This window comes from Amborella trichopoda, chromosome 11 (assembly GCF_054954075.1).
Source record: "Amborella trichopoda isolate Santa Cruz 75 chromosome 11, AtrichopodaSantaCruz75HAP2 v2.0, whole genome shotgun sequence".
Classification (NCBI taxonomy): domain Eukaryota; kingdom Viridiplantae; phylum Streptophyta; class Magnoliopsida; order Amborellales; family Amborellaceae; genus Amborella; species Amborella trichopoda.
In genome coordinates, this window is record NC_142346.1 from 6,655,667 (window position 1) to 6,682,907 (window position 27,241).

General features: G+C 40.1%; 1 protein-coding gene across 3 annotated transcripts; it reads left to right on the forward strand.

Annotated features, from left to right (window-relative positions):
• LOC18444326 (serine/threonine-protein kinase STY46) lies at positions 1-26,035 on the forward strand. Of its 3 annotated transcripts, none has more exons than XR_016044075.1 (17): positions 1-784; positions 3,179-3,293; positions 3,879-3,991; positions 4,245-4,355; positions 5,099-5,171; positions 5,563-5,673; positions 7,078-7,128; positions 7,610-7,825; positions 18,767-18,906; positions 19,025-19,132; positions 20,751-20,824; positions 22,305-22,480; positions 22,906-23,001; positions 23,581-23,661; positions 23,777-23,827; positions 25,130-25,264; positions 25,579-26,035. XR_016044075.1 is itself a non-coding variant. In XM_088851503.1 (17 exons), the coding sequence occupies exons 2-17, from the start codon at positions 609-611 to the stop codon at positions 25,603-25,605; spliced, it is 1,638 nt and encodes a 545-aa protein (XP_088707629.1). In that variant the 5' UTR covers positions 210-484; positions 593-608; the 3' UTR covers positions 25,606-26,035. The 3 variants fall into 3 exon arrangements, 2 of the variants coding, with proteins under 2 accessions (XP_006854563.1, XP_088707629.1); XM_088851503.1 differs by lacking the exon at positions 7,610-7,825 and having other exon boundaries at positions 210-484; positions 593-784; XM_006854501.4 differs by lacking the exon at positions 7,610-7,825.
• Positions 26,036-27,241: the final 1,206 nt, after the last annotated feature.

Here is a 27,241-nt window from a genome sequence, read left to right on the forward strand (position 1 = left end):
ATACTCCGGCGGGAGCACATAAGCTTTTGGCCCAGATTTGCCTTTCCTGCCATTCTCTCCGAGGTTCCACGGATCCCTTGCTTCAAACTGGTCCTGCTTTCTCTCTCCAACTATTCTCCCTCTCTCTCTCTCTCTCTCTCTCTCTCTCTCTCTGACTATTCGTTTCACGTCGTTTGCATTGAGTCAGTAACCGTCGGCTTCATCCAGTCACCCGCCCGCGCCCCATCCCTCTGACATTTCCTTGTCTCTCTCCGCTCGTCTCTCTCTCTCTCTAGGTTTTTCTCAGGTTTCTTGTGAGGTTTTAAGCTGGGAAGAGGGCGAATGTGGGTCTAGGGTTTCTCTCTTCTTCCTCTCTAGAATGTTTTTTGGGGTGATGAAACCTTTTTAGATGGGGAAGAAGGAGAGTAATAAGGGTCTCTAATTTTCTCTCTCTAGTTTTTTTCTGGTTTTCTAGGGCTTTTAGCAGGGTTAGAGGGAGGCTTGGGTATCTCCTCTCTCTCGCTCTGTGTTTTTTGTGTTTTGATAAAGTATTTTTTTTGTGTTTTGATAAAGGATTTTTAGTATTGGAAGAGAAAATTTTGGTTTTGGATAGGGAACTAAAAAGAGGAATGGAACTTTTAGAAGGTGTTGGTGAGAGCCCTTCTCCACCTCGTGGGTTCGCGGTGTCTCAGTATGAGGTCTGGAACGATGTCTATGACAGGCTTGTGGGAAGTTGCCATGAAGAAGCTGCTGCTCCTGATTTCAGAGAACAAATAGAAGCTCATTTCAATCGCTTGCCTCCTAGGTATTTCTCTTCATTTTTGGACTCTATGAATATTTCAGTTTCTGAATCTTCAAAGACGGATTCATTTTTTGTTTTTTTTCTCTGAGATTTTGGGACTGATGTGGTTGCTTAAGATTGCTCAAATTTCTAGTTCTCTTTTCTTTTTCGGTTTATGCGGAATTTGGGATTTCCATAAAAACGCTTCCCATTTTTTATTCATTCTTTTAATGGGCGGTGTGATGCTTTTTCTTGGAGGTTAAAAGGTGCGATATAATTTGGATTTTTCATTTCCTTTGTTTGAATTTTAGTTCTATTTGGACGTTATTCTATTTAAAGGTGATAGCTCTGTTAAGCTTAATCTAGGATTGTTTGGTTTGTGAATTTATGATGATTCCGTCTTTTGTTTATTTCACTGTGGTGACCGCTAATTAAATTGGCTTCGCATTTTGAGTTTAGTATTGTGCTCTGGTTGCAAAGTTGTAATCATTCATTCAGGTGTTCTTCATTTTCTTCTTCTTCTTTCATAGAATGAATCCTGTTCAAGATTTGATGGCTAGCTATACAATTATTTGCTACTGCATTTATTTTTGCAATATTCCTCTATATGACGTCGAAATCTTGAAGGAAAATATTATAACCTCTATTTTTAGTTATTTTTAATCACTTTGTTGGCTTTGTTCCATTGATCCCTGGTTCTTCTTAGCATATCATGTCTGCTTTTCTCATCTTCATGTGTTTTTTTTTTTTTAATAATTATGAGCGTTTGGATTATTTCCAATGGGGTGGCACCCCACCGTGTCATGGTGGACTAGCACCCTTCCCACCACTGGACCAGTGGGTGGGGAGATCTGCACTGTGCAAATTGCAGTTGTTGATCAACAGCCTAAGACATTGCATGGTGCAGATAAGCTGGCCATCAATCAAGCTATGGGCAGGGTTCTACTTTGCCAAATTATGATACAGCCCACCCCACCTGATCAGCATTCTTAGAGCATAGAGGACATGGTATAAAGTAAGGCTATGACTTGACATTTGTCTTGCAAGTTCAGTGCATGTGCACATAATGGCATATGCTGAACTAGAAGGTTTTGTCATTGTATCTAATTATTCTCTTTTTGATGGTTTCATGCAATTTTGTGACTTGGGTATTTGCATTTGGTGCTATTGGATTCTGAAGTCTGAACCGCTGTTAAAATGAAAAACGTTTTAAGAAAATGCATTGCTCAAATTAATGTAACTGCTGGTTTCATAACGTGACATGCTTATTCCTTTTTAGAGTCTGCAATTTAACTGTGAATTGTGAATAATAGACAATGACATTTAAAGTAACACTATTACTAGCTCACCTTTTCTATTTTGTCTCTTTCTTATGCCTTGTAACTTATTATTTTTTCAAATAATCAGACAGTCACAGTTAATGCATCTTCAAATTGTATTGGCTGCTTATGGGAACCCACTTTCCATGTACATGCATAAATAACTGGCCTCATTTATATGTGCATATGTATGTATGTGCATGAAAATTGCTGCAGACTGTGCACACACATTCACACATATGTACATTCATATATGCATATTTGGTTTTCCTAACATGTATTGATTGGTGGAACTCTGTTTGTATACATGGAAAGAGAAATTTTACTTACATGTGTACTGTCATGTGAACTTCAACGCCGCTATTTGGTGCAGATAATACTTGGGCGGGGATACCCTGTCATTACTAAAGGAAAAACCGGAAACACGTCTGAAATCCCTCACCTTTTCTGTTATGCTGAGATTCAGTGACGCACCTCCAATATCCTATTTTGGCTCTTTTCAGCGCCATAAAATATTAAGTGTTTGTTGTCTGTCGAACGCAAGTGCCTATATCTTTGCATCAAAGGGTGGGGGCAATATTTCATTTGAGAAATTTGGCACATATTGACAGTGTCCACACTATAGAAGACACCTTAGGAAATCCTATACATTTCACTTGCGGTTGGGTATGAATGGTGATTCATCATTCCAGTACATGAAGATAGCACGCTCTAAAACATTGGCATTTATGGTGTGGATGGTGACTTCCCATTCTAAAAACTGCTGCAATTGATTTCTCTGAATGACCTTGCAATGTTATTATATGCCATATCTTGAATAGAATGGGTTGAATATAGTTGCAAGACACTAACTAACATTGTTCCTATTCAACGCACTCCTCATGGCAGCATGTAACTTTCCTTGTTATGTTTGTAGTAAAAATTCTGCTCTTTTTCACTTGTATCAGTTCTTATAATTATTTTGTGAACTAAATATGGCATCCCTCTTATACAAATAAGTATTTGAGTCTTATCTTTCTTTCTTTGCTCTTTGTTGATATACATTTGCTCTTCCATGTACTATATTTTAATAGATTTTTCCTTATTTGTTCTTTGTTAGTTACGGATTCGATGTCAACTTAGAGAAGGTGGAAGATGTCCTTTTACACCGAAAAATTCTTCAACTTGCAAAGATACCTGAAATGAGGCCTGTCTTCCATGTCCGTTTTATGGAGGTACTATGAGATGCTCCGGTATCTTCTGTTTTAGATGAAGCTATCAAAATGTATGCTTCATTTATTAATTTTCAGTCAACCTTGGCTGTTTTGAGGATTTAGTCTAGTCGAATGCTTTCTCTCTTATTAGCTGGTGTATGAGGATTTAGTCTATGAGATGCTCTCGTATCTGGTGCTTGAAAGGTAAGTGACTCTATTTTGGATATGGCCGCATGTTTGAAGATTATGTTGATCTCTTATGGGCTGTGGTTATCAAGAGTTGTATGGTCACCAAATATTGATATTTTTAGTTTACTCTCTCATTTTGTGGAAATGAGTACAAGAAAATCCAAGTGTACATGTAGGAAATTTGTTTTGTTATTTTGCGTTACTCTAGAAAACCCCTAGTTTTGTAGCTTATTGCAGGATGGAGGACCTAATTACTTCTTTGACTCTTTTTCTCCCATATACTAGCCAAAGTCTGAAACATGATTGCGTTAAAACTGCCTATATGAAATGGTTTAATGTGTTTGCAAGAACTTCTTTATATGTACATTATATTTTAATTATATCCTCCTTATGATTATTTCATGTTATTTTGGATAGAGTATTCTGACTAGGATTGATGGAGATGATGACCCACATCGATCCAAGAATTGTACTTCATTGTCCAGAGGATGCCATGCTGAGCATAGAAAAGATATTCTCTTAGATAACAGGTATGTCAATCTCTTCCAGGATTTAAACGGTGCTTGCATACACTCCTTGATTATTAATTTCCATGTTCTTGATAGGGGAATTGTACATTGCTTATGAAAGTTATCCATTTAATCTGCTAAGTTGTCGTTTGGTTTGGAGATTTGCCCCATATCATATTATTGATTTTTTGTCTCTATATGTAGGACTGTTTCTTGGTTGGTTATTTTTGATGAATTCTATTTCTTAGTTATTTGTTCACTTCCCTTGGAACAGGGATTCTGAGAATGAAATTGAGCCATTGTCAAAGCTTGAAGGCTTAAACTTGGATTCGAGAAAAAATGCTAATGATTCTGAGGAGCAAAGTATCATGGCAGCTTCTGGAAGGTACAAGTTTTGACAATCCTTTCGAAGTCATCTTTTGATTGTTTTAAAGTCATATGGATAAAGATGCATCTTAATGGGAGTCCTGTTGGTTAGCCTTTACTTCAGAGAAAAAAGGGATTCATGTTATTTCTCAGTTTCTGAAATAGAGTTGAGGTTAAGTGTGCCTGTTCTTTATGCTTTCTAAATTTCCAAATCCAAATTCCAGTTTAGGTTAGAAATTGGTGGGGGGCCCTGGAGGTTAATTGCTTTGTCGCAATCAGAGTTTACTTTGTAGTTCAATGGCCAGTATTTAGATTTACTTGGCTAGAAAAACTTTGAGTGGCCTGTGGCAAGTGAATGTCTTGAAATTGGAAATTTGTAGAGGTCCCAGATGGTATTGCCTCTTTTTCTGCATTTCCGTGGCTTGGATCTAAAGTGCAAAAAGTTAGTAAGTGTATCTATCGGAGGTGGATTAAATGTCAGCATCTTGTTATCAGTTGTTCAACTGCAATAAGTTCTTCTGCTGGGTTATGTATGTTTCTTTCTGTCTTTTTCTGCACAAGACAGAAGGAATATTAGTTTTGATTAATGTTTGGATGTGTTGGGCTTAATATGATCCGCTACAAAAGTTCAAAGAGTAGTTGTTGGCGCAACAGAACTTGTGATGATTGTAATTCATGAGAAACCAACTGCATAGTGTTCTATATGAGTTATTTGGTTGGGATACATTTCACAGTATTACTAACCTGCAAAATGTGATTCAGTCAGGAGCTTTCTTGGGTGCCATTGCATGAAATTATATTTTCTACCATTGACAAGCCAAAGCTATTGAGCCAGGTATGGAGAAGCATGCTAGACTACATGTTTTGCTTCCTGAAGGTTGCAGGCATATGTTCTCAAAAATCTAAATTCCCCTGTTCTTTTGTTATACTTGGCGTCTGGTTTTCCTTCTAAAGCAATTAGTTGTTTCCCCTAAAGGGAAATACCAATCTGTTTGAAAAATCCTCTAGAGTGGTCTTTGCACTTTCTTTTTATCTTTCTTGTTACTAGTCCATTTTGTTGTTTTTTCTTTTTCTTTTTTTTTGGGAAAACATTAGGTACAACTATGCATACACTTGGTATTGTTAATGTGACCATTTGATTGATTGGTCTTGTTCGAGTTGACAATATCTCCTATGATTGAATTAGATCTCGTGGAAGTGTCTGACTGTGTCTTATTGTCCTCTAGCTCTCTGCTTTGCTTTCTGATATGGGACTAAACATCCGTGAAGCACATGTTTTCTCAACAAATGATGGCTACTCCTTGGATGTGTTTGTGGTTGATGGTTGGCCTTCAGAGGTATTTCTCTCCTCAGTAAAAAAACGAGCACAATTTGTGTTGGTCTATCTGTTAGTCTTCAACAAAAAATTGCTATTTATTTTTGTCCTGGGTTGTATTTTTTTCTGATATTGTAGCAATATATCATTGAATGAAATAGGAAATCGATGGAGGATAGTACAATCTCAAGAGTTCTCTCCTATCATTGAAAGTGTGAAAGTGAACCTAGCGTTGGAAAATAATCCCCATGAACCACTATGTATGTCATGCTGTAATTTTGAATACACAGCAACATTTGAGGCATGCTGGAACGCTTAAAAGTCATACTTTTTATTCAGTAATTGAACTTTTTTATTGCTAAAATTTTAAAATTACAAATTGTGAACCCAAAGACTGTTCGGTGTGGACAAAATTGTGTGTTGAATCCAAATATAGTTGGGTGTCTACAAAATTCTGTGTTAAACCCAAAACAGCTAGATGTTACAAAAATTGAAGTAAACATAAAATCCTATATCCAAAATGTGCAATGAACCTTTTGTGACTGATTAAAGTCATAAAGTTCAACCATTTATAACCATTTACTCCAATTGTCAGATATAACAGAACGTTGCTTTTTTATTCTAGGCTTGAATTTTGAAAGTCTTGATTCTATCTCGTAACTATTATCATTAAGAAAACATTGAATGCATCCCTGCTAGTGGGTGATGAGTACAGAGCTGAAGGAATAATTAGGCTTAATCCCTGTGTTTCTATTTTAAGGGCTTCCAACCCATTTCCACCTGCAGTTCTTATTCCTTTGTTGTAGGAACGATATAACATTCCTTCCAAACCTGCATCTCATGGCATCGCTCCATTCCAATTAAAAAATGGCCTCTCTGTTTTGTGCTACTAGTCCTTGACAATTTGCAGGTCCTATGGTTTAGCTTGGCATTTGTTGTATTGTTGTTTGAATCAATCCACTTTTGAGCACCTTTAGGCTCTGGTTATTATTGGTGTACTCAGTTCTGTTTGTTTGAATTTTAATAGGATTAGTAATAATGGACTTGATTGTGTAGTGCGTTGGCGGAGGTGTCCATCTTTCTGTTCATTACGTTTGAATGTATACGTCCTCATTGTTTTGTTCATTATGATATTTGTGTCCCAACTCCAAATAGTCGAGATAATACTCGGATGATGATGATGATGATATTTGGGTCCCGCTTGTTGAACTGGATTAGTTATCTTCTCATTGATCTCTTTTTCTTTCTTCACTTAATCTATTTCATGAATTTCTTTCATTCTCATTGCTTGAAATTGATAATAAGGTCCCTTATGTTATTCTGAAAATTAGATGAATTCTTAAGGGGCTCTGTGATTCTATTTTTCTTTTATTACAGGAATACTGCAGAGCCCAAATGTTGCTTACTTCTGCAATGATGTGGTCAGGACACAGATGGGTTGCATAAAGCTCTGGATAAAGCTATTGCTGGAAGTGAGGTAATGTTACTTCCTTTTCTCTGACTAATTTTTAATGTTCGGAGATGTCATTATTCCTTTGTTAAAATTGTTGATAGTTTTTATGATTTGCTTTGAAGTTTGTCCTTCTTGGGAGTTCAATTGTGATAGGTAATGTGCTCATTGTCACCTAGCATGCTCTAATTCATTCTTCTATTTTCCTTTGGAAGCCTAGGGCTTTGTAATTGATGGCATCAGGTATGCTTTTTTTAATGCAAGAACAACTTAATCTACAAAATATGGTGCATGCACAAGCCTCATAAGGTGCACTTCCCCATTTGTTGCCGTCATTCGTGTTAATGATTGAATAAATTATATATAAATCTAGGATAAAGTTTATTTCCGGAGATGAGAGAGACTCCTACAATCTCAACCTATGTTTGAAGTTTCGTTCTGTATAACCACGATCTTGTTAGGCTTCCTTGAGCATATTAGAAGATCTTAACAAACTCTGCCTTTGCAGTGTCCATTAGAGTTGACCCTGGAAGGGCTTGTTCTCGACCTACGACGCTTGAAAGAGAACCGGTGTAGATAGAGGAACCGGTTGCTTCTCCCCACTTCCGATCCCTCGAGTGAATCCATATTGAATAGAGGGGCCACGAAATCCCGGTGTCTTCTCGGGTTCTTTCTGTCGGGACATCTTCAGTCAAGACCTCCCCAGTCAACCCCCTTAAAGAAGGTGGAGTATTTGGCTTTTGGAGCAACCTTATTCCTGCTAAATTACCGTTATAATTCATATATTGGGTTACATTTGCAGCCTAAATTTCCTTTCAAACTGTCCGTTTTAATGAACAAAAGTAGGCAATTTAGGCTAGGACTTGCTTGAGTCACTCAGACCAGGCACCTTGCAAGGTTCGTAAGGTCCCGAACTGGGAACCTGGGCCTTTGGTTCTGACCTGGTTGGGTCCTCAGCATTTTCCTGGTTGAACTTGGGTGAGGCCTTGAATGCTAGCTTAGGGGACCAGATCAGGATTAGGATCCGGATCCGAATAGTTTTTATCAGATCGGTTCTGGATCCGGATTTGAATAGTATATATCAGATTCAGATCTGGATTATATAAATACTATTTTAAAAAATTATAAATATGAAATAAATATTTATTATTTTAAAAAAAAGGGTTGGATCTAGATCTGGATTCGGGTCGTATCCACCTGCACGTAGATCCGATCTGGATTTCAATTCAGATTTGACTTTTGGATCTGGATCCGAATTTCGGATCCAAATTTTGGGTCAATACCCCGATCCGAATAGGGTCTGAAATCCGGGTTTTGTATATGGATCAGGTCAATTCTCACCCCTATGGCTGAACCTGCTAAGACTTGGCCAGTCTGAACGTTTTTGTGAATAAGAGCTTCAGGCCGAAAAAAGCAAGTAGTTAGGGCACGTTTGGGTGTGTAAATATTTCCCTAGGAAAAATATTTACATATTTATATATGTAGGCTCAGTGTTCAAAAAGCTCTAGGCGGCACCTAGGTGGTTGGGGGGGGGTCCAGGTTGCCCAGCGCCTAAGCAGGCGCAGTAGAATTTTTTTTTTTTTTTGGGTTTTCTCTCTCTAAAAGAGCCTCTAATGGGTTTAGGTTTCAAATGAACCTAAAACCCATAAGTTTTCCCCAATAGTATTAAAACATGACCCAAAATAGCGAGCGGTATTGTAAGGAATACTCGCCTCGTAAAACCATGTAGCAAGATAATACGCAGCTCTCTCTCTCTTCCTTCTTGATTCTATTTTAAATGGTGGTTTGCTTTTTTGTTTTCTCCCCTGCAACCTCAGGGTTAGGCCGACGTAAAAAACTATCCATAGGGCCTCGAACCTGAGGCTTTTTACCCAGAACTAGAAGCAATTACAACTCCCTTCCCCTTTCCCTTAATAATGGATTGCTCAATCTCATGACATCCCTCCCCAATCCTTTCCTCTTCACTATCATCATCATCAAAATTGACCCAAACCCCAGACCTAATTTTTGTTATAGAGGCAAATCTCTCATCTTTTTTATTTTCATCATGTTAAAAAAACTGTTTATTTCCTCTTTAACAACATCAAGAGTCTTTTTACATAGGGCAACATCCCCCATGATACCGGCAAGATGTTTCTTGAATCGGTTTATGCCCCCTTTTGTATCTTTTTCACAAAACTTGCATCTTATGCAATTTTTATCATTAGGATCTGGGTTATAGTCATATTTCCAACCGGGATCACGGCTCCTATTAGATCCCGAAGAAGACATGTAAAAAATAATGCAAATTACTAAAGCAATACAAAAAAATCACTTACTTTGAGTTTGATTGCTCAATCTTCAAACTTCCACCTCAAATATGTTTCTAAATACTCAAAATCTGCTAAAAAACCCGCTAATAACTTTGTAAAACATCAAAAAGTAAATCTAATATCAATGGGTGATGTTGTGATCAAGTTTTGTTAATTTTGAGAAACCCTTAGATCCTAAAAAATTCACCAAAAACTAGATTTTTGAGAGCTTTCTCCCTCTAAAATTGGCTCCAACAAGTTTTAGGGTTCAAATGAACCTAAAACCCTATTTTTTTGCCCTTAAAAAAAAAATGACAAAAATTGCCCCTACCAAAATCAATTTCCACCCCTGGGCGAGGCGTAGGCCTTGGGCGGCCGCCCAGATTGGCTGCCTAGGCTTGGGCGATGTGCCCAGGCCTTTCAGACCACCTAGGCATTGGGCGGTCCGCTTTTTGAAACTATGTGTAGGCTATCCCAGGAAACAGTTTCTTGGGGTTCTTATTCATGGCTATTGATAAGTGAATGGGAGGGCTTCTGGCTGGAATATAGATGAGGATGTTTTTGTCTATCCTTGTCAGTAGATCTGGTTTCCATGCCATTAGAGTTGGTTTCCATGTTTAATGATCTATGTTATCATGTAATCATAGTTGGATCTTTGAACTTCTTAGTAGCTAGTGGTCTGTACTTAATTTTTCATGGATTTGCTTTCAGCCTACTTATTCTGTTTTGGAATATTGGGCTCCTTTTTTTCCCACCCCCCCTGTTTATGGTTTTAGCTTGATATTTTACGATGAGTTAATTAAAGAATGAGAAGGATTTCACTAAAAAAAAAGGAAGAAAGAATGAGAAAGAATCACTGTTATGCAGAAAACATTTGGGATGCCCGGTTGCAAAACGTTTTTGCTTCCAAGTGCTTCTACAATACTTTCCAAGATGTTTGTATGTGGGAATGCCTTGTGCATTGTGAAATCTTCCTACTTATATTTTTTCCTTCTCTCATGGAAGCTTATTCCTTTTTAAGGAATGAATTCCGATGTTAAAGTTTTTCATGTGAGCGATGGGAAATTATTTCCAAAGTTTGGCGATAATCACCCTCGTCATTTCTTGGCTGCAAAGATTGAATGTAGTGTGTAGGTCCTGCCAAATAAATATCTAGGTCTCCCTCTCAGTGGTGTAGGTCTAGTAGAATTCAATTGGATGAGGTGTTAGAATAGTTTGATAGAAAGTTGGCAATTTGAGAATTGTTGATATTCCGCTCCATGCCTGGCACCTTGCCACCTTTTTTGCGATTGGAGAGAAATGCAATAAAGTAAATCCATTGGAAATTCTGCGAATATCTTGCCCTAGGATCCATCCAGTTGTTGGTGGAAACCCTGGAATCATCTGCACCTCCTTCGTTCATTTGGGTTTCCATTGAGGAAGCTTTTTTCCGCCTTTCTCTATCCTGGTATCCCGCTTCCCCCAATGCCCTCCGCCAGTCGCTTCCCCTCATCCCCCTTGCTAGAGGAGAAGATCTGGGAGGATGGTCGACTGTTTAGCGTAGAACCAGTCGACAAGCCCATTGGCATCCCCGTGGTCCTAAGGCCCGCAATTATTGCCCCTATGGGCCCTCCTCTTTCAACCTGGGTGGCCCTTAGGACTACAGATCTTTGAGGCCGTCCTTTGCCCAGTTCATCCCCTCTCCCCCTGTGCATGTCACCATTCCCAAGGATTGGTGACCTACTCTGACGGTTGAGCCTTCTTCACCCTCTAATATCCCTGAAGCTGATATTCCCAAGGACAAATCTCTCTCTTTGGCGGTGGGATCTCCAGCCCTACCCCTCGCTTTCAAGCCTTCCTGTCCTCTTCCGCCTTTATTGCGATTATCCCTTGCCCTGCCTTCAGCTCCACCCTTGAGCTGCCCCCTCTCCCCTGTAGTCCTCGTGGTGGCTACCTGCATACCATTCGACGGCTTTGTCCATTTTTCTCCTCCTCTGATGTCGCCCATTCCTCGTCAGGTGGCCATCCCTCCTTACTCATGCCTCACCCCTCCTCTTTTTCAGTCTTTTCGCCTGCCACTCTGGATCATACCGCCATCGCCTCGCCTCCCCTCTCTCTCATTGATCTCCCGCCACCTGTCATCCCCCCCTTAGAAGTTGCTCCCCTCCTTCCAGCGGTTTCTCCTCCCTATCCCCTTGCCCTACACCTGGTCCCACCCCTCTCCCCTTCTGCGCTACCTCCCCCCTCCTCCTTCCGATCATTGCGGTGTCCCCTACCTGCCCACTGTTGTTCTCCCCCCCTTGCTGCCATCCCCTCCTCTCCCATCATTGTTAGCCATCCCCTTACTCTTGCCCTCCATCCCCCTAGCTAAGCCCCTCACTCTCTCCTCTCCCCATGGATCTGCATCCCCTTCAGAAGCCGTCGCTGCGCCCCCGCTCCTCCCTCATCTCCTCCCCCTCTCTCTTGCTATCCCCTTGTTCCCTCTTCTTCGGAGCCTTTCCCATCGGAACGAACCTCTATCTGCCTCTCTTCGCCATCTCCTATGGCTGGCACAATAGTTGAAGACCAGGGAGGACTTCGAACCGCCGCCTGGTTCTCTCGCCATATCTCGAGTGCTCCCCCTCCCATCCCCACACACACACACACACGCACACGCACACGCACACGAACGCACGCATGCACGCACACGTTCCTCTCCCTCCCCCCTCCCTTGGCCTTTTTCTGCCTTCATCTCCTCCCGGAAGATGTCCCTCTCCCTCACCCCTTCCTTGTTCTTTCTTTATCCGCCATCATCTCCTCTTTGCTCCCCCCACCTCCAAGCCGTCTTCGCCTCACTCTTCACTGGTCACACACACACACACTGCCCTCTGTTCCTGGAAGATGCCCCACTCCCTCTGCCCTCACTTGGCCTTTTTCTGCCTTCATCTCCTCTTTGCCCCCCACCTCCAAGCCCTCTTCGCTGGTCACCCTGCCCCATTCCTTCCTCTCCCCTCCCCTTCCCCCTTCATCCCCCCATCCTTCTGGCCTTTTCCCGCTCTTTGGGCTTTGGGGTCTCCATCTTATCTGCTCACCACCCCCTCCCTGACTTCTTTAATCCCCCCCCCCCCCTCCCCCTTGCTCCCACCCATCCCTGTACCCTTTGGTCGTCTACTTCCTGGAACCCTTTCCAATCCCTTTTCCCCTTTCACGAGCTCCATCACCCCCTTTAGTGATCCCCTTCTCACTCCTGACCCCCTTGTTCTCCTTGGCTTTGCTACCCTTCCCTCCTCCCTCCCTGGTTCTGCCGCTCCCCTGTCCTGGCAGAAGCTTCACCCCTTCTTCTCGACCACCTGGTAGAATCTTCACCCCTTCTTCTCGACCCCTTTCTGCCATTTGCGGACCTTGTTGTTCCCCACGTTATCCATGCAGCCAGTTCAACCAACAATTGGGCCCTCCCACCCTCATTAGTTCCAAGTTATGCTTCCTCCTCTTCAGCCCCCTCAGTTGACTCAGGCTTCGTGGACACTATGGACCAGGCCCAAGGTAACACAATAAAGGTGATGCACGTTATTGGCTTCATATTCGATGGCTCAAAGGAAGATGTTGAAGCTTTTTTAAAATCAAATTCCCAGACTAGATTCAAAGTAAGTTCGAAAGTCCCTAGAAAAATTGCAAACCTTGCTTGCTGAATTAATTACGACCATGGAACCTACCTCTCTCATAGCAATCCTTCCTCCCCTAGGGCCTCTTGTTCTCGAGAGTGCACTAAAAGATCTTCTAGGAGATCCCTTTCTCTCCCCAGGCCATGAATATCCTAGTTTGGAACATCAGGGGCCTTGGATCCCCTAAAAAATCTCACGCAGTCTCTGACTTTTGCTCCAAACATTTCCCCTCTATCTTGGCCTTAATCGAAACCAAACTCCCCTCTCCAACTATTCTCAGTAAGGAAAGTTTGGGGCTGAAGGCCCTACCAATGGATCGCCCTTGACACAGTAGGGGCGTCAGGTGGTATTTGGGTAATCTAGGATCCCTCTTTTGTTGCCCTTTCGGAATCTTGGTGCGGATCTTATTCCATTATGATTTCCCTGACTAGAAACTCAGATGGTCTCTCGTTCAACTTTTCGGCGGTTTATGGTCCCAACTCCGAGTCTAGTCGTTCTCCTGTGGCATGAACTAGACTAGATGGTAGTTCGCACTCCCTCCTGATGGTGCATTGGAGGCAACTTCAACGTAACCAGATGGTCCCATGAACGAAACTCTTAATCCAGAATTACCCCAGCTATGTTGGGATTTGCGGACTTCACATGTCGCCATGATCTCATGGACATTCATGTTTAAGGAACCCTCTTCACCTTGTCCAACAACTTAGCTTCATCCCCATCCCTTTCCAAGCTCGATAGGTTCCTGTGCTCTCAAGAATGGGATACTTCTTCCCCCCGGTACTCTATCCCTAGCCCTGCCTAAGACTACTTCAGACCACCAACCAATCCTGTTGGATTCAAATCAGATCCCCAGGGGCCCCAAACCTTTCTGGTTCGAACTCTCTTGGTTAGAAGAACCTAGTCTCACTGCCAGCATGCCTGGGTGGTGGAGATCTTTTTCCTCTTCGGTTTTCTGTTGGGCTGGCTTCAGGCTCGAAAAGAAGCTATCCTTCCTAAAACAAAGCCTGAAATCCTGGAGTTTGCAGCTACTCGGCAATTTCCAGGAACAGAATTCCTCCTTCCTAGCCTCCATCCAGCAGTTAGACATCATAGAAGTTGGGAGGTCCAACCCTAAGCTAAGCTATCTTTATGACCCATAACCTTAATAGATCAAAGATCTTCCCGTTTAGTTACTGAAAAAGTGCAGGTTTCTAATGAGATTGAGTTCTACGGATATGCAGGATAGAAAGATGCCAATTGCTGCTCTTCCATCTATTTGTGCATCAAGTCCGAAGAAGATCTCAATCCGTTCTCTCTCCCAATGAATTCTCACTTTGGGTCCAACTCAAAAGTGACTTTCAGTCCCTTCTCAGAAAAGAAGAAATTTTCTGGGCTCAGCGGTCCCGTGTCGAATGGTTGTCCTGTCGCGACCTCAATACTGCCTTTTTCCACAGGATAGCAAACTGTAGAAGAAGGGACAACTCGATTTCCCTTATCTCTCACCAGGGAATCTCCATAGATGATCTCCCATCTATCGAAAGAACCATTATTGAGCACTTCCAAAACCTTTTCAGTGCCCCCTTCCGGCCTACCCCCCTCATGGATGATCTATCCCTCCTATTCCTCTCCCCCAAACAAGCAGCCTGGCTTGAAAGACCTTTTGCTGAATCTGAAATCTTATCAGCCATTACCTCCCTAGGTCAAGGCAGAGCCCCAGGCCCTGATGGATTCCCCATGGCTATCTGCAATCGCTTCTAGGACCTCATGTGTCCGGATATCCTCGCATGCTTTTCTGAATTTCATTCCAGAGGAATGAATGGTCAACATGGACATGAATGCGAAGTTCATTGCTCTCATTCCCAAAATTGAAGGAGCTGTCGAGCTCAAAGACTTTAGACCTATAAGCCTCATCAACAGTTCATACAAACTCTTGGCAAAGGTCTTGGCATCTAGGCTTAAGTCAGTTTTAAGCTCGATAATCTGTCCAAATCAGAGTGCCTTCGTCAAAGATCATCAAATCTTGGATGGTGCTTTAGTAGTACAGGAATGCATCCCACTCAAGAACCACCTCGAAAACCCCAGGTCTAATTGTCAAATTAGACTGGAAAAAAGCGTATGACCTTGTGGATTGGAAAGTGCTCGATGAAACCAAAAGAAGAATGTGCTTCGGCCCGCGTTGGAGAAAATGGATTAGGGGTTGCATCTGCCATTTTTCTCAATCTTGATAAATGGCTCTCCCAAAGGTTACTTCGCTTCTTCTTGGGGCCTAAGACAAGGCGACCCCTTATCCCCTTTTCTCTTTGCCATAGCAGCTGAAGTATTCAGCAGAGCAATGTCCTGGTTTTACCAAGCTGGATTAGCAAAAGGATTCAAAATTGGGGCCCATGGCCCGACTGTATCCAGGTGGACAAGTTACTTCACTTCCTTAGCTGCTTTCATTTTGCCACGGGATTCAAAATTAATCTTGAAAAATAAAAAATGATAGGCATAGCAGTTGATCTATTCCTTCAAGCCCTAGCTGATGGTTGGGGCTGCGCCATCAATTCACTTCCCTCTACTTACCTCGGGCTACTGCTTTGCCATGGGAAACCCAAAAGTGCCCAGTGGAGCCATCTCATTGATGAATTCGAAACGAAATTGGCATCTTGGAAAGGGAGATATATCTCCCCAGTAGGGAGAACAACTCTCATAAAAGCGGCTCTATTGGGAATCCCTATCTTCCAAATGTCCCTATTTCACATTCCAGCTTTGGTTGCCTCCCACTTACAGCAACTAATGCTTAATTTCCTCTGGTCAGGTGACAATCTCCAAAAAATACCACCTTGTAGCATGGAATTTGGTATGATGCCAATCCAGGGCAGCAGGGGGTCTAGGAATCCGAAATCTAAAGAAGAATAACCTGGCCCTTTTATGTAAATGGTGGTGGAGACTGGCCACTCAAGGAGGCCAACTGTGGCATGACATCTTAACCCATAAATACCACCTCTTGTCCTCTCCTTGGTTCATACCCGACTCCTCACTGCAAGCCTCCTCAGGTTTTTGGAAGTCCATATCCCATTCCATCCACCTCTTCAAGAAATTCATTCGATTTCACCCTAGGAATGGATCCAAAGTTAGATTTTGGCTTGATCTTTGGTTGGGCTCCTCACCTTTATCTTCTCGCTTCCCTCTACTTTTTTGGCGTGCTAGGAATCCCTCTGCCTCTATCGAACGTTTGCTCCCGCCTTTGGGTGTTTCAAGAACTGATCTTCACCGACCATTGCAGGATTCAGAACTCTCAGAATTTCTTTCTCTCTCTTCTCTTCTTTCATCCTGCCGCATGCTTTCTCGGTTTCTTCCCTATTTCTTAAATTAACCCCCTCTTGGGACTGCAGTCGTCCTCTCATCTGTCCCCAAAGCTTGGAATCCCTTTATCCCCCCTAGGATTCCGGTGTTTTCTTGGATTGCTCTGTGGGACAGAGTTCTTATGGTTGAACAACTCCAAAAGAGAGGAGTCCAAACCCATAATAGGTGTGTGATGTGTTTCTCCCATGAGGAGACCATCGCACATCTATTTTTTCACTGCCCTTTCGCGGGTATAACCTGGCATGCTATGCTTCAACTTTTTGGTTAGTAGTGGGTAACCCCTGAGTCGGTAACCTAATTATTCCAGCTATCAGCCTTTCTACCGTGTCCCAAATCAGGAGCCATGCTTTGGAAAGCAACGATTGCAGCCATTGGAAGGAACACAACAGCAGAATTTTCCTAGGCCTTTTACTCTCCCATCCACAAAATCAAGGAAGTCATAAGGGATATGGTAATCTTTTGGGCTACAAACCACAGTCACTTCAGGCTTCTGTCAGCATCGGACTTCTCCTCAATTGGGTCAACATTCTCCACCATAGGCCCATGAAGATTCCTCGATCCGCCCAATGGAAGCCACCCAAAGAGGGCGGGATCAAACTCAATTTCGACAGATCATCTTTGGGCAACCCAAGACCAGCAGGAATAGGAGGCATCTTTAGAAATCATGCGGGGATTTCCCTCCTTTCCTTCTCCTCCATTGGTTCAACGGACTCAACGGAGGCTGAAGTTGGGGCCCTGTTAGAAGGCCTCAGGCTCTTCAAGCATTCCTGGGGTCCCTCCCTCTCAATAGAAGGGGATTTCAAGAACGTCATATCCTGGGCCTCTCGCAAATCAGCCCCACCTTGGAGACTTTGGCATATCTTTGAAGACATTTTCGATCTTTGCAGGAATATGCAGGTCGGTCTCTTGGACTCATATTTGAAGGGAGGCCAATCAAGTCGCCGATGCTCTTGCTAAAAATGGAGCCTCACAGTGGTTTTGTCGCGACCTTTTTGCAAGCCTTCACCCCCTCTCCCATCATTTTGTTGACTGTTCCCTATATGTTTAATACTTGTAGTTCGCTATACTTGTTTTCTTTTTTAGTCACCTGTCTTGGTGACATGTATTCTCCCTCGGGGACCTTTTGTAACCTTTCTCTCTATCTGTGCAATGTTAACAATATAAAATAAAGGGTTGGCAATTTGGAAAACAAGATATTGATCCCTAAGGGAGCTGAGTTTAGCCTTATCCAGGCTATTCATGCAAAATTACCAGTTTATTCAATGTCTTTTTGTAAGATGCCAGCCTCTATATCCAAAAGAATCCTAATATTTCAAAGAGATTTCCTTTCGAGGGACTCAAAAGATTAGCATGAATTCCACCTAGTAAGCTAAAGCACGGTTTGCCTTTTAGAAAAACAGAAGGCTTTGGCATTAGAAATATAAGGATGTGTTTGACAACTGGAAACGGGATAACTAGAATGCTCTGGAGTGTGGAAGCTGGAAGATTTGAATCTAGATTTGGGAAATACTGTGTTTGATTACATTTTTGGACATCTAAGGGATTATGAAACTTGTGTTGATAGACCTAGGAGTTTCCCAACCTGTTGACCTGAAAATGCGTCTCTTTTAATTGCATGTTTGAGTATTTCAATTTAATTTTATTCGACACGTCAACTGAGCCAAATTTTGGTTATCTATATTTTGGTTCTCTACTTCTCACAAATGCTATCCCGACACTCTTGGGGCTTTCTGTCACATATCGACACTAGTTGACACGCCCCGACATTGCCACCGACACATTAACTGTTCGTTTTGGGTCATTTTGATGGATTGAATACGTATCGACACTTCATATGCAATACCCATTGTTTTTTATATAGAAAATATGGATAATTGCCCAGACAACTTGAGCTTGGGACGTGTTGAAAGTGAATATTTCACCCTACCAAGTGCGAGGTTTACCAAAGTCACATGAATAGTTGAAATTTTATATATGGACTAATTTTTATATGCTCAAGGGCTGATGTAATGGCATATACGCACAACGGCCTAGATTGGATTTTGCCAATCTGACAGTCATGACTGCATTTCGTATTTGAATTTTGATCTTTTTTCTACAAATCTCAATGACTTTAATTTGAAGCATTAACTCTTCACATTAAGGAGCATCTAATAATTCTGTATTGTTTTTCTCCACACATATTTTTGTAAAATTCTTCTGTTATAGTATTATGTTCTATCACTGATTTCTCGATTAATCTCCCAAATTTATCCCTTCTAGCTACTATGCATTTAATCTTTGTTGAATTCCATGTTGTGAGCAACTCCTTTTGATGTTAAGAAAGATTCATTGTCCTCTTTTATATGTTGTTATTGGTACACCATGTTTCTGCATGCATCTTCTGAAAGCTTCTAGAGGTCTAATTGGCATTTCCTGGTGAGATTGTAGGCTGCATGGTCAGGCTCATCCCCATCACATTCAGTGGTTGATAGGATCCAAAGGGGAATTCCTAACCTTGGGGATTGGGAAATTGACCAACGTTTCTTGAAGATGGGAGAGAAGATTGCTTCTGGATCCTGTGGTGATTTGTAAGTCCTAATCAAATGGAAGCTTATGCTTCATTCATTTTGCTATGAATTTTGTATTTGGTCAGTTAATGTTTTTATAATTATTTTGTTTAATATGCTTTACCTTTCTCCTTTATAGGTATCATGGCACTTACCTGGGTCAGGATGTTGCGATAAAGACCATAAGAGCTGAGAATTTAAGTGAGGCATTGGAGGTTGAATTTGCTCAAGAAGTTGCCATATTAAGGTGATGATCTTTGAGAGTCCCTCTCCTTGTGTATTGAGCATGGGATGTGAACCACTTCAGTTGTTGCTTTTTATCAATTTCTGTTTTGAATGTAATTAACATCAAGTTGGATATTGATTATTGATGTGGTTTTTGGCGTTTTTGCATGTTAGTAATATAATAGAAATCACTCCCAAAGGTACTCTACTTTCTTTTAATGCTTCTAATTTGGGATGGGTTTTTTCGCAATAAATCTTTTCTCTTGTTCCTTTCTAAGTGAGGCATCTTTTGTTCATTTAGGACTTTGATATAAACTTTGCTGGTTTTGGTACTGGATGATGCTGGCATTCACTTTACAATTTATACTTCTATTGGTCTTTCAAATCTTCTATCTTTTTTCGTGTTGAATTTTTTGTAGATTTATGGTGTATGAAATGATGGCCTTTGGAGTTTGTATCAAAGTTGGATAGTTTTGTGTTTTGTATATCATCTTACATTCTGCCCTAGTTTGACCAGTAAGAGTTACGTTATGCCTTAATACTTTGATTGTCTCTTCCATATAATGTGCGGCATCTCTTGTCATTATATTGAATTTGAGAGTATTTGTTTTGTCTGTATCGTCAGGCTAAAACCTTAATCTGTGTTTGTGAGGCTTCTTTTTTGTATTGTAAATGTTGAAAAATGTGTTTGAGATATTGTAAATTGATTACTTGTTCTTTAAGCTTATTTTTTTCCTAATGATATGATCTTTGTGCTTGTGGCATTATATAATGGGGAAGTAGCTGATTGTTCTATGGGTTATGTGAAACCGCAGTACTTTGGCCACTGTCTAACGAAATGATGGATGGTGGAGAGAGAACGGGGCCTCATGATCTGCTCTAGTGGGTCCCAATTTCTCTCCTTAACTGACCATCTTTCATGGGATGGGGAGGACTCCAGCAGATTATGATTTGCTAGCCTCTATTTTTTTATGGAAAAAGTTTATATAAGGTTGAGGCCCTAAACAATCAAACTAAGATGTACCTCAAAATTTACTTGAAGAAGTTGTTTCGATGTTGAGAAACTCTCAAATCTGATCATCTTGACCTCGAGATATATGGACATAAAAAAAATGGAGTTCAAGTCTTGGAAATAGTGCATCTTGTAATACACTATCTAGACAGTCAAGTTTCAAGAGTTTCAAGTGTTCATAGATCTGCTGATTTTTTAAGCTTTAAATTTTATATTTGATGATGAAAATAAATTTTCAGGCCATCATGAAGATTTTTTATACTAAAATGACATCTTTCTATACTATTTGAAGGTGCGCCTTACTTTGATTGTTTAGAGCCTCAGGCCTTATACAAACCTCACGCCCTTTTTTTATTACTTGCTTTTCTTGACTTGTGGATCATGTATGACTTTTCATTCCATCCATCTCATGTTTGTCTTTAGCAATACAATCTGAGGATATATTACAGCCTTCTTTTTTTTTTTTCTTTTTTTGTTTTTTCTTTTTTTTTTTAACTTGAATTATTCTATCTTAGTGGTTATTCAACACTATTATTGTTACAAAACCGACACAGTTATATATTGTTGCTGGTACGTATTATGAGACCTGATGCTCTACTACTAAAATATGTGATTTTATTACATGTAGGGAAGTTCAACACAGAAATGTAGTCCGTTTCGTTGGTGCATGCACGAAACCTCCACAATTATGTATTGTTACAGGTATTTTGCTTCAGTTATTTGTGTTTTACCTTGTACATTTATGGCCTGCATGGAATGATGAGACTACCACCTTATGTATTTTCCCAGGTATCACTCTTCATATTGCAATACTTTAGAGTCCTTTGTATTTCTCTCTAGGGATGCTATAAAAGTGTTATCCACATTTCCCCAGTTTCAGAGAATTGAGAGCTCAAATCATCCTGAGTCTGGCTCATATTGTGTTTGAGACTCTACATGTCTAGTTTTTGGCTGCTTCTAGCCTCCTAGGTTTTATGAACTTGACCCCCCCCCCCCCCCCCCCCCTTCCCCCCTCCAGTTGTTACGTTGTTTGTTTTTCTCTTTTTCTGGTAAAATAAGAAATGAAACCAAAAAAAAACAAGAAAGAAAGAAAGAAGAAATCATGGTTATTGAGTGGTAAAATCGATTGACAACAAATTCGTGGATAAAACTGAGTGTTAGCTTTCAAGGGAAAAGATGAATCCATGTATTAGATAAGTAGCTTTATTATGGACTTGGAAGATCCCAATGACAAATCTGTGTAGGTTATTCTTGTTAAAATATCATTGCATGGGCCTTTGATACCTTTTTCACCGGACATAATGACTTTCATTGGCTTGTACCCCTTTGCTCCTTCCCATAGAATGCACCTACTGCGACTTCATGTAGGCTCTTTGTGAGGTTGAGATCATTGTGTTGTTTGGGAGGACTATTCGCCACATTAAGGTTGTTCTTGTGACTGATTAACTTATAAATTTCATTTTATTTTGAACTACTGGATCAGGATTCATGATAGGGATGTGGCGGAATTTTTCCGTTGGCTACCAACCTAATACAAAACACTCCTTTTTCTTCTTTGGTTGGGACCAGCACTGGTGGTCAAGGAGCATCATACTCATCGAATGAGTGTAGCTGAGACGGATGAGCGTTAAGACAAGGAAACAAGGAATTTGGAATGAATAGGTTCGAGGGAACTTAAGGGTAGCTCTAATAGGCGATGAAATTAGGGAAAACAGATTTAAGTGGTCTGGTCATGGGCAGCATCAACTTAGAACAACACCAGCTAGGAGGTGAGATTTGGTTCAAGTGGAAGGCTCTAAAAGGGCAAGGGAAAGACCCTAAAGGACATGGATGGACATACTAAAAAAACATATAGTTATTGAGAAAATATACAGCGACTTATGGTCTGACTAAGGTTATGGCCCTTGATAGAGCAGAATGGTGGAATATGATTGGTGTCGCCGTTCCCCAATTGCTGGGATACGGCTAGGATGATGGTGATTTAGAACTCATGGATCTATATCTGAAAGTTGTCCTTTTTATTTTTAGAAAAGAAACACTATTTATTCCACTTTAGCATATTTTCTTTGCACTTAACACAGTAGCAATAAAATGTTAATTATGGATTTGATTAATTAGGAAATAATTGTTTTCTTTCTGATGGTCAATTTTCATGCCATGGTTACTTAATTTTTCATTGCAGAGTTCATGTCAGGAGGAAGTCTATATGATTTTTTGCACAAGCATCAGAATATTCTGGAGCTTTCTTTTTTGCTCAAGTTTGCAATCGATGTGTGCAAAGGAATGGAATACTTGCACCGGACTGACGTAATTCACCGGGATTTGAAGACGGCCAACCTGCTAATGGATTCTGATAATGTATGTATGTGAAGTTTGCATCTACAAAATATGTCAGTTTCATCACGAGTTACTTGAGAGATGATTCACTTTGCCAAGATTTTCATTTGCTTTCCCACCCCCCCCACACACACACAAAAGCCCAATTCTCTTAAAGTCTTGAAAATAAAATTTAGTAGCTAAATTATGAATCGCTGGCTTGGTGGTTATTAATGTTTAGTGTACGTTGTACAATGCCACATTTAATGATGTCCTTTCTATAAATTCTGGCTTATTGAGACCATTGTAACTCATGAAGAAATAGGAAAGTGCAGAAATTTAATATTGATTGCTGTGAAAGTCACTTCTCATTTATTATTTGGTAATAAGGTAGGGAAATCTTGCTCAAATTGGTCCCCTCATGAAGAAACTTGCCTAACTTCTTGTGAAAATTGTTGGCTTTCAAGGTTGTTAAAGTGGCTGATTTTGGTGTTGCCCGTTTTCAAAATCAAGGTGGCACCATGACGGCAGAAACTGGCACATACAGATGGATGGCGCCTGAGGTATCACTTAAATAATTTACTGCCTTCAGCATTATAGCTGATCAACAAATGTGTGAATTGCATGTTTGCTTCTTAAATATAAACACACGGATAAAAAAAACGATGTCTTTGGTTCAATGAGTGGTCACTAACTGTACTGTAGAGGATTTATAGTGTCATTAATACCTATATTGCTTCACTACCATTCCTCTTTTTGGTTCAACATTGTCACATGGGCTTTCAGCTGATATCCAGGGTGTCTTCCTGACACTTGGAAACCAATCAGTTCCTTGGCTCCCTTGTGAGAGAAGGTCCATGATGGTTTCTTCAAACTCTGTGACGCTCTTCTAGGGTAGTTGGGCAGTTTTCTATGCCCAACATTTGTATATATACCACTTGTAAGCTTCACTTTCGTGAAACATTTTTGTTTCCAAACAGGAAACAAAATGAAATACTTATCACTGTAACATGCTAGATATTATATTTAGGTTAACACTCTAAAAAAAAAACATACTTGAAATTATATTGCTTTATGTATGGCCATGCTCTTGGTTTGCTGTCAAACGACTGAAGCAACCAATATATTCTATTTTGTGCAAGGTTATCAATCATCAACCATATGATCAGAAAGCTGATGTTTTCAGTTTTGGTATAGTATTATGGGAGCTAGCAACATCCAAGGTGCACCTTTAGCTTTACTTGTCATTCTATAGTTTTTAGTTCAATATCCATGTAACGAAATAGTCTTTTTCCCTTCCCTTGATGGAGTTTGTGGAATAATGGTGATGCTTTTCAGGTTCCTTATGATAACTTGACACCTCTTCAAGCTGCCCTTGGAGTGAGAGAGGTTAGTGGTTCTACTAAAAGTTTTTATTTTTTTTAATACACGACTAAGTTTTTATTGTTTGCTCATTTGATATGTTTATGGCTCTTAGTAAGTATTGACACCAAGATTTGCTTATCAACTACATGCAGAAGCTCTGAATTGTTTAGTTTTTGAACTTGGATTGATTATTCACCAGTTGGTTGCATATATTAAGTCTTAGATTCCACGCATAATATTTTCTGTTTTTTTCGTTTGGGCGTTTGGGCTAGGATTAAAACTTGACACTAGTTCTGTGGTCCTCGCTTGACATAGAGGCCAAAGCCCAACATCTGTGACTTTGTTATATTTGCTGTCTTTATTTTCACTTGGTTATAAAAAGAACGGATATTAATATCGTGGCATACCATCTATATTGATGCCTTAAAACCCAAAAACTTACATGTGATCGATGGTTTGTGAATGAACATTAGAGACTTAAATGTTGAAAAGCTTGCTGGGATCTAGTTAAAAACAATCATATATATGATATTATGATGGCGATGGGTGGTATGCCCCTACACCTTCCCTTGCAGGTAAGTTAAGGTACTTCAGAAGTTAACTGTGGCTTATCAAGCAGTCTAGAGTCAATTCGTCTTGGGTCGGTGCCCAAGCGATCAAAGGGGATATTATATGATATTATATGATGGCTATGGGTGGTATGCCCCTATTGTCTAGTGGCTCAGGGTCAAGGAGACAGTGGGGATTCACCTTCCCTTGAAGGTAAGGTAAGGGACTTCAGAAATTAACTGTGGCTTATCAAACAGTCTCTTCGTCTTGGGTTGGTGCCCAAGCGATCAAAGGGGATATACTGTAAATTTGTTGATGATATTTCATACTGGTTGAAATCCAGCCTGGCCCTGGAATTACTGATTCACCAGGATGATATAAGCATTTAATATTATGCAAGTGGAATATTGTATTAAAAAAAATAAAGAAGAGGTTATAACCAGTCCCTCATCCAAAAATGTGACACTGAAAATGCTGTTCGTTGACAATTCACTAATTTACAAGCTACATAGGTTCATGTGCAACCATTTTGCAGCAAAATTACTAAAATACCCATAAACAAAAAATTACCAAAATGCGCTCATTAAGTCAAGGATACACAAGATACCAAATTACCAATATGTGTACTTAATTAAGAAATTATAATACTTAAAAATTGAATTGTGTGTTTTATTTTAGTCGTGATATTGGTGTATATTTGTCATTTTTGCTAGTCCCTTTTAGTTTGATTTTATGAGGTCTCTCTATTATAAAACCGCTATGATTTTCTTTGACCAGGGGATGCGGCCATCACTACCTGAGAATGCTCACCCTAGGCTACTAGCATTGATGCAGAGATGTTGGAATGGGGATCCTCGTGAAAGGCCCTCTTTCTTGGAGATTGGAATCGAATTAGAGGATCTAGTACAGGAGGTATGAAATTCTGTGATGATGTTTTCAACCCACATTGGGATGGGAAAGTATGCAATAATCTAGTGGACTATGGAAAACCGTGATCTACTGGGGGTGATCACCATTCAATGAAATGAGGAGTGGTGATGGGAGAGTGGGATCCATCGTGGGGTTCTGGGGTTCATGTCTTGCTCTAGGGGTCTTCTCCATCATTTCATTCGATAGTGTGATGGCTTTTTAGTGGAGTGTGGTTTTCGCATGGTAATCCGTGGGATCTTAAATACATTCTCTATTCAGATCAGTGCAGGCTAATTGACTTTTCGTTGATCTCTCAGATGACTAAGGATACTGCAAAGAAATAGAGATACACCAAAGGAATGATGTATATCAATCAAGCATACCAGATTTTTGGATTTTCTTGGATTGGGTTTGTCATCATGAGGTGTTTGAAAAGATGGGTAAAGATGTTTTCATAGAAATCGTTGTTCATAGTGCCGGGGTTAAATGTGTTGAATGGTTTGGTTTGTTGTTGCCTGGTAGATTCGCCCATTTTCCTATTTGAGTTTGGTGTTTTGTTGTCTAGGACGTTCTTACCATTTTATAGTTACTTTGTAGTATGGACTATCTCTCTGTGTGTGCGCGCTAATTTTCTCTTGTTCTCTTTTGGAAATGTTCCCTCCAAACTCTCTCCTAGTTCCTGACTTTTTGACCCCATTTATTGGAGATGTAATTTACTTGACTTATCATTCGTTAAACATTCTTGAAAGTAGAAATGGAATATGCATTCTAGAAGTTTAAGCGCCTCTATAAAATAGCATGGTATTGATTTCGTATTTCAGCGCTTGAGAACTCAAAAACACTTTTTATTTGTTTCTCTTTATTAAACTAACTCAATGATTTTATACATAGAAAGCTCCTTCTCTGTAGGTCTCTTGTTAAAGAGAGGAACTGTATAATTTAGATAAAAGAATATTCATTTTTTTGGGGTTGAAGTACAGGAGATTTGTTTTATTCTAAAGTACGTTCGGGTATTCAATGCTGTAGCCGGTGTCTTTGTTTCTTTTTTTTTTTGGTTAAGTGAAAGTGGTTTGGAAATGACATTGGATGTCGGTACCAAGTTTTTGAATTGAAAAGAACGGTAGTCCAATGCTCGACCTGCAATGTTTGAACCCCGCACCATGCAACCCACTTCTATTGTTTTTGAGTGAACAAAGTTACTTGCACTAAAAAAGTTACATACCGGTGGCTACGGAAATTGTGATATGGGAAAGTATATAATGAGACTATTTACCATTGATATAAAGTGGTCACAATTAATCTTGACCATTTGATATGAAATTTGGTGGTTGCATTTATTTCATGGGCCAAGCTTAAAGTAAAAAAGAAATTTTTTCAAATTTTATGATATACTTATGCTGTCAGATTTCACGTCGGGTGGTTGTAAGTAATTGTGAATTTTTTGTACCAAAGGTAAATAGTTTTATTGTATACAATCTCTTGAGATAATGGTTTTTTTTTATTGGTTGCTTGTCACTTTTTTTCTCAGTGAAAAAGTAATACGGACATTGGACTTCGAGACAACTTGATTTGGTCTTTGCACTCAACAGACAAACAATGTGCTTTTTCATTTTTAAATAAGATACTAGTTTGGATGTTGAAGGAAAAAGTTTATATAAGGTGCCAACCGTTGTCATTACAATTAGTTTTCTCTCAAACTATTTAGGGTTGGTTGTATGAATTTTTGTTTACTATTTTGCTCTATCAAGGATCATATCATGTTTTTGTATTTTTTTTTTTATTTTTTACAACCATACTTTTTTTTTTGTTATTTTTCGTTGTACTTTAGTTATGATACAACATGGATATTGCATGTAGCTTACAAAGAATGCTTTAGGATGTGTAGATAATGTAGTTTTGGGATTCATGAACTCTTTTTACAAAGATTTATGTTGGATGGCTATCTAATACAATCGCTCTTTTACTTGGGCTTAGGACAGA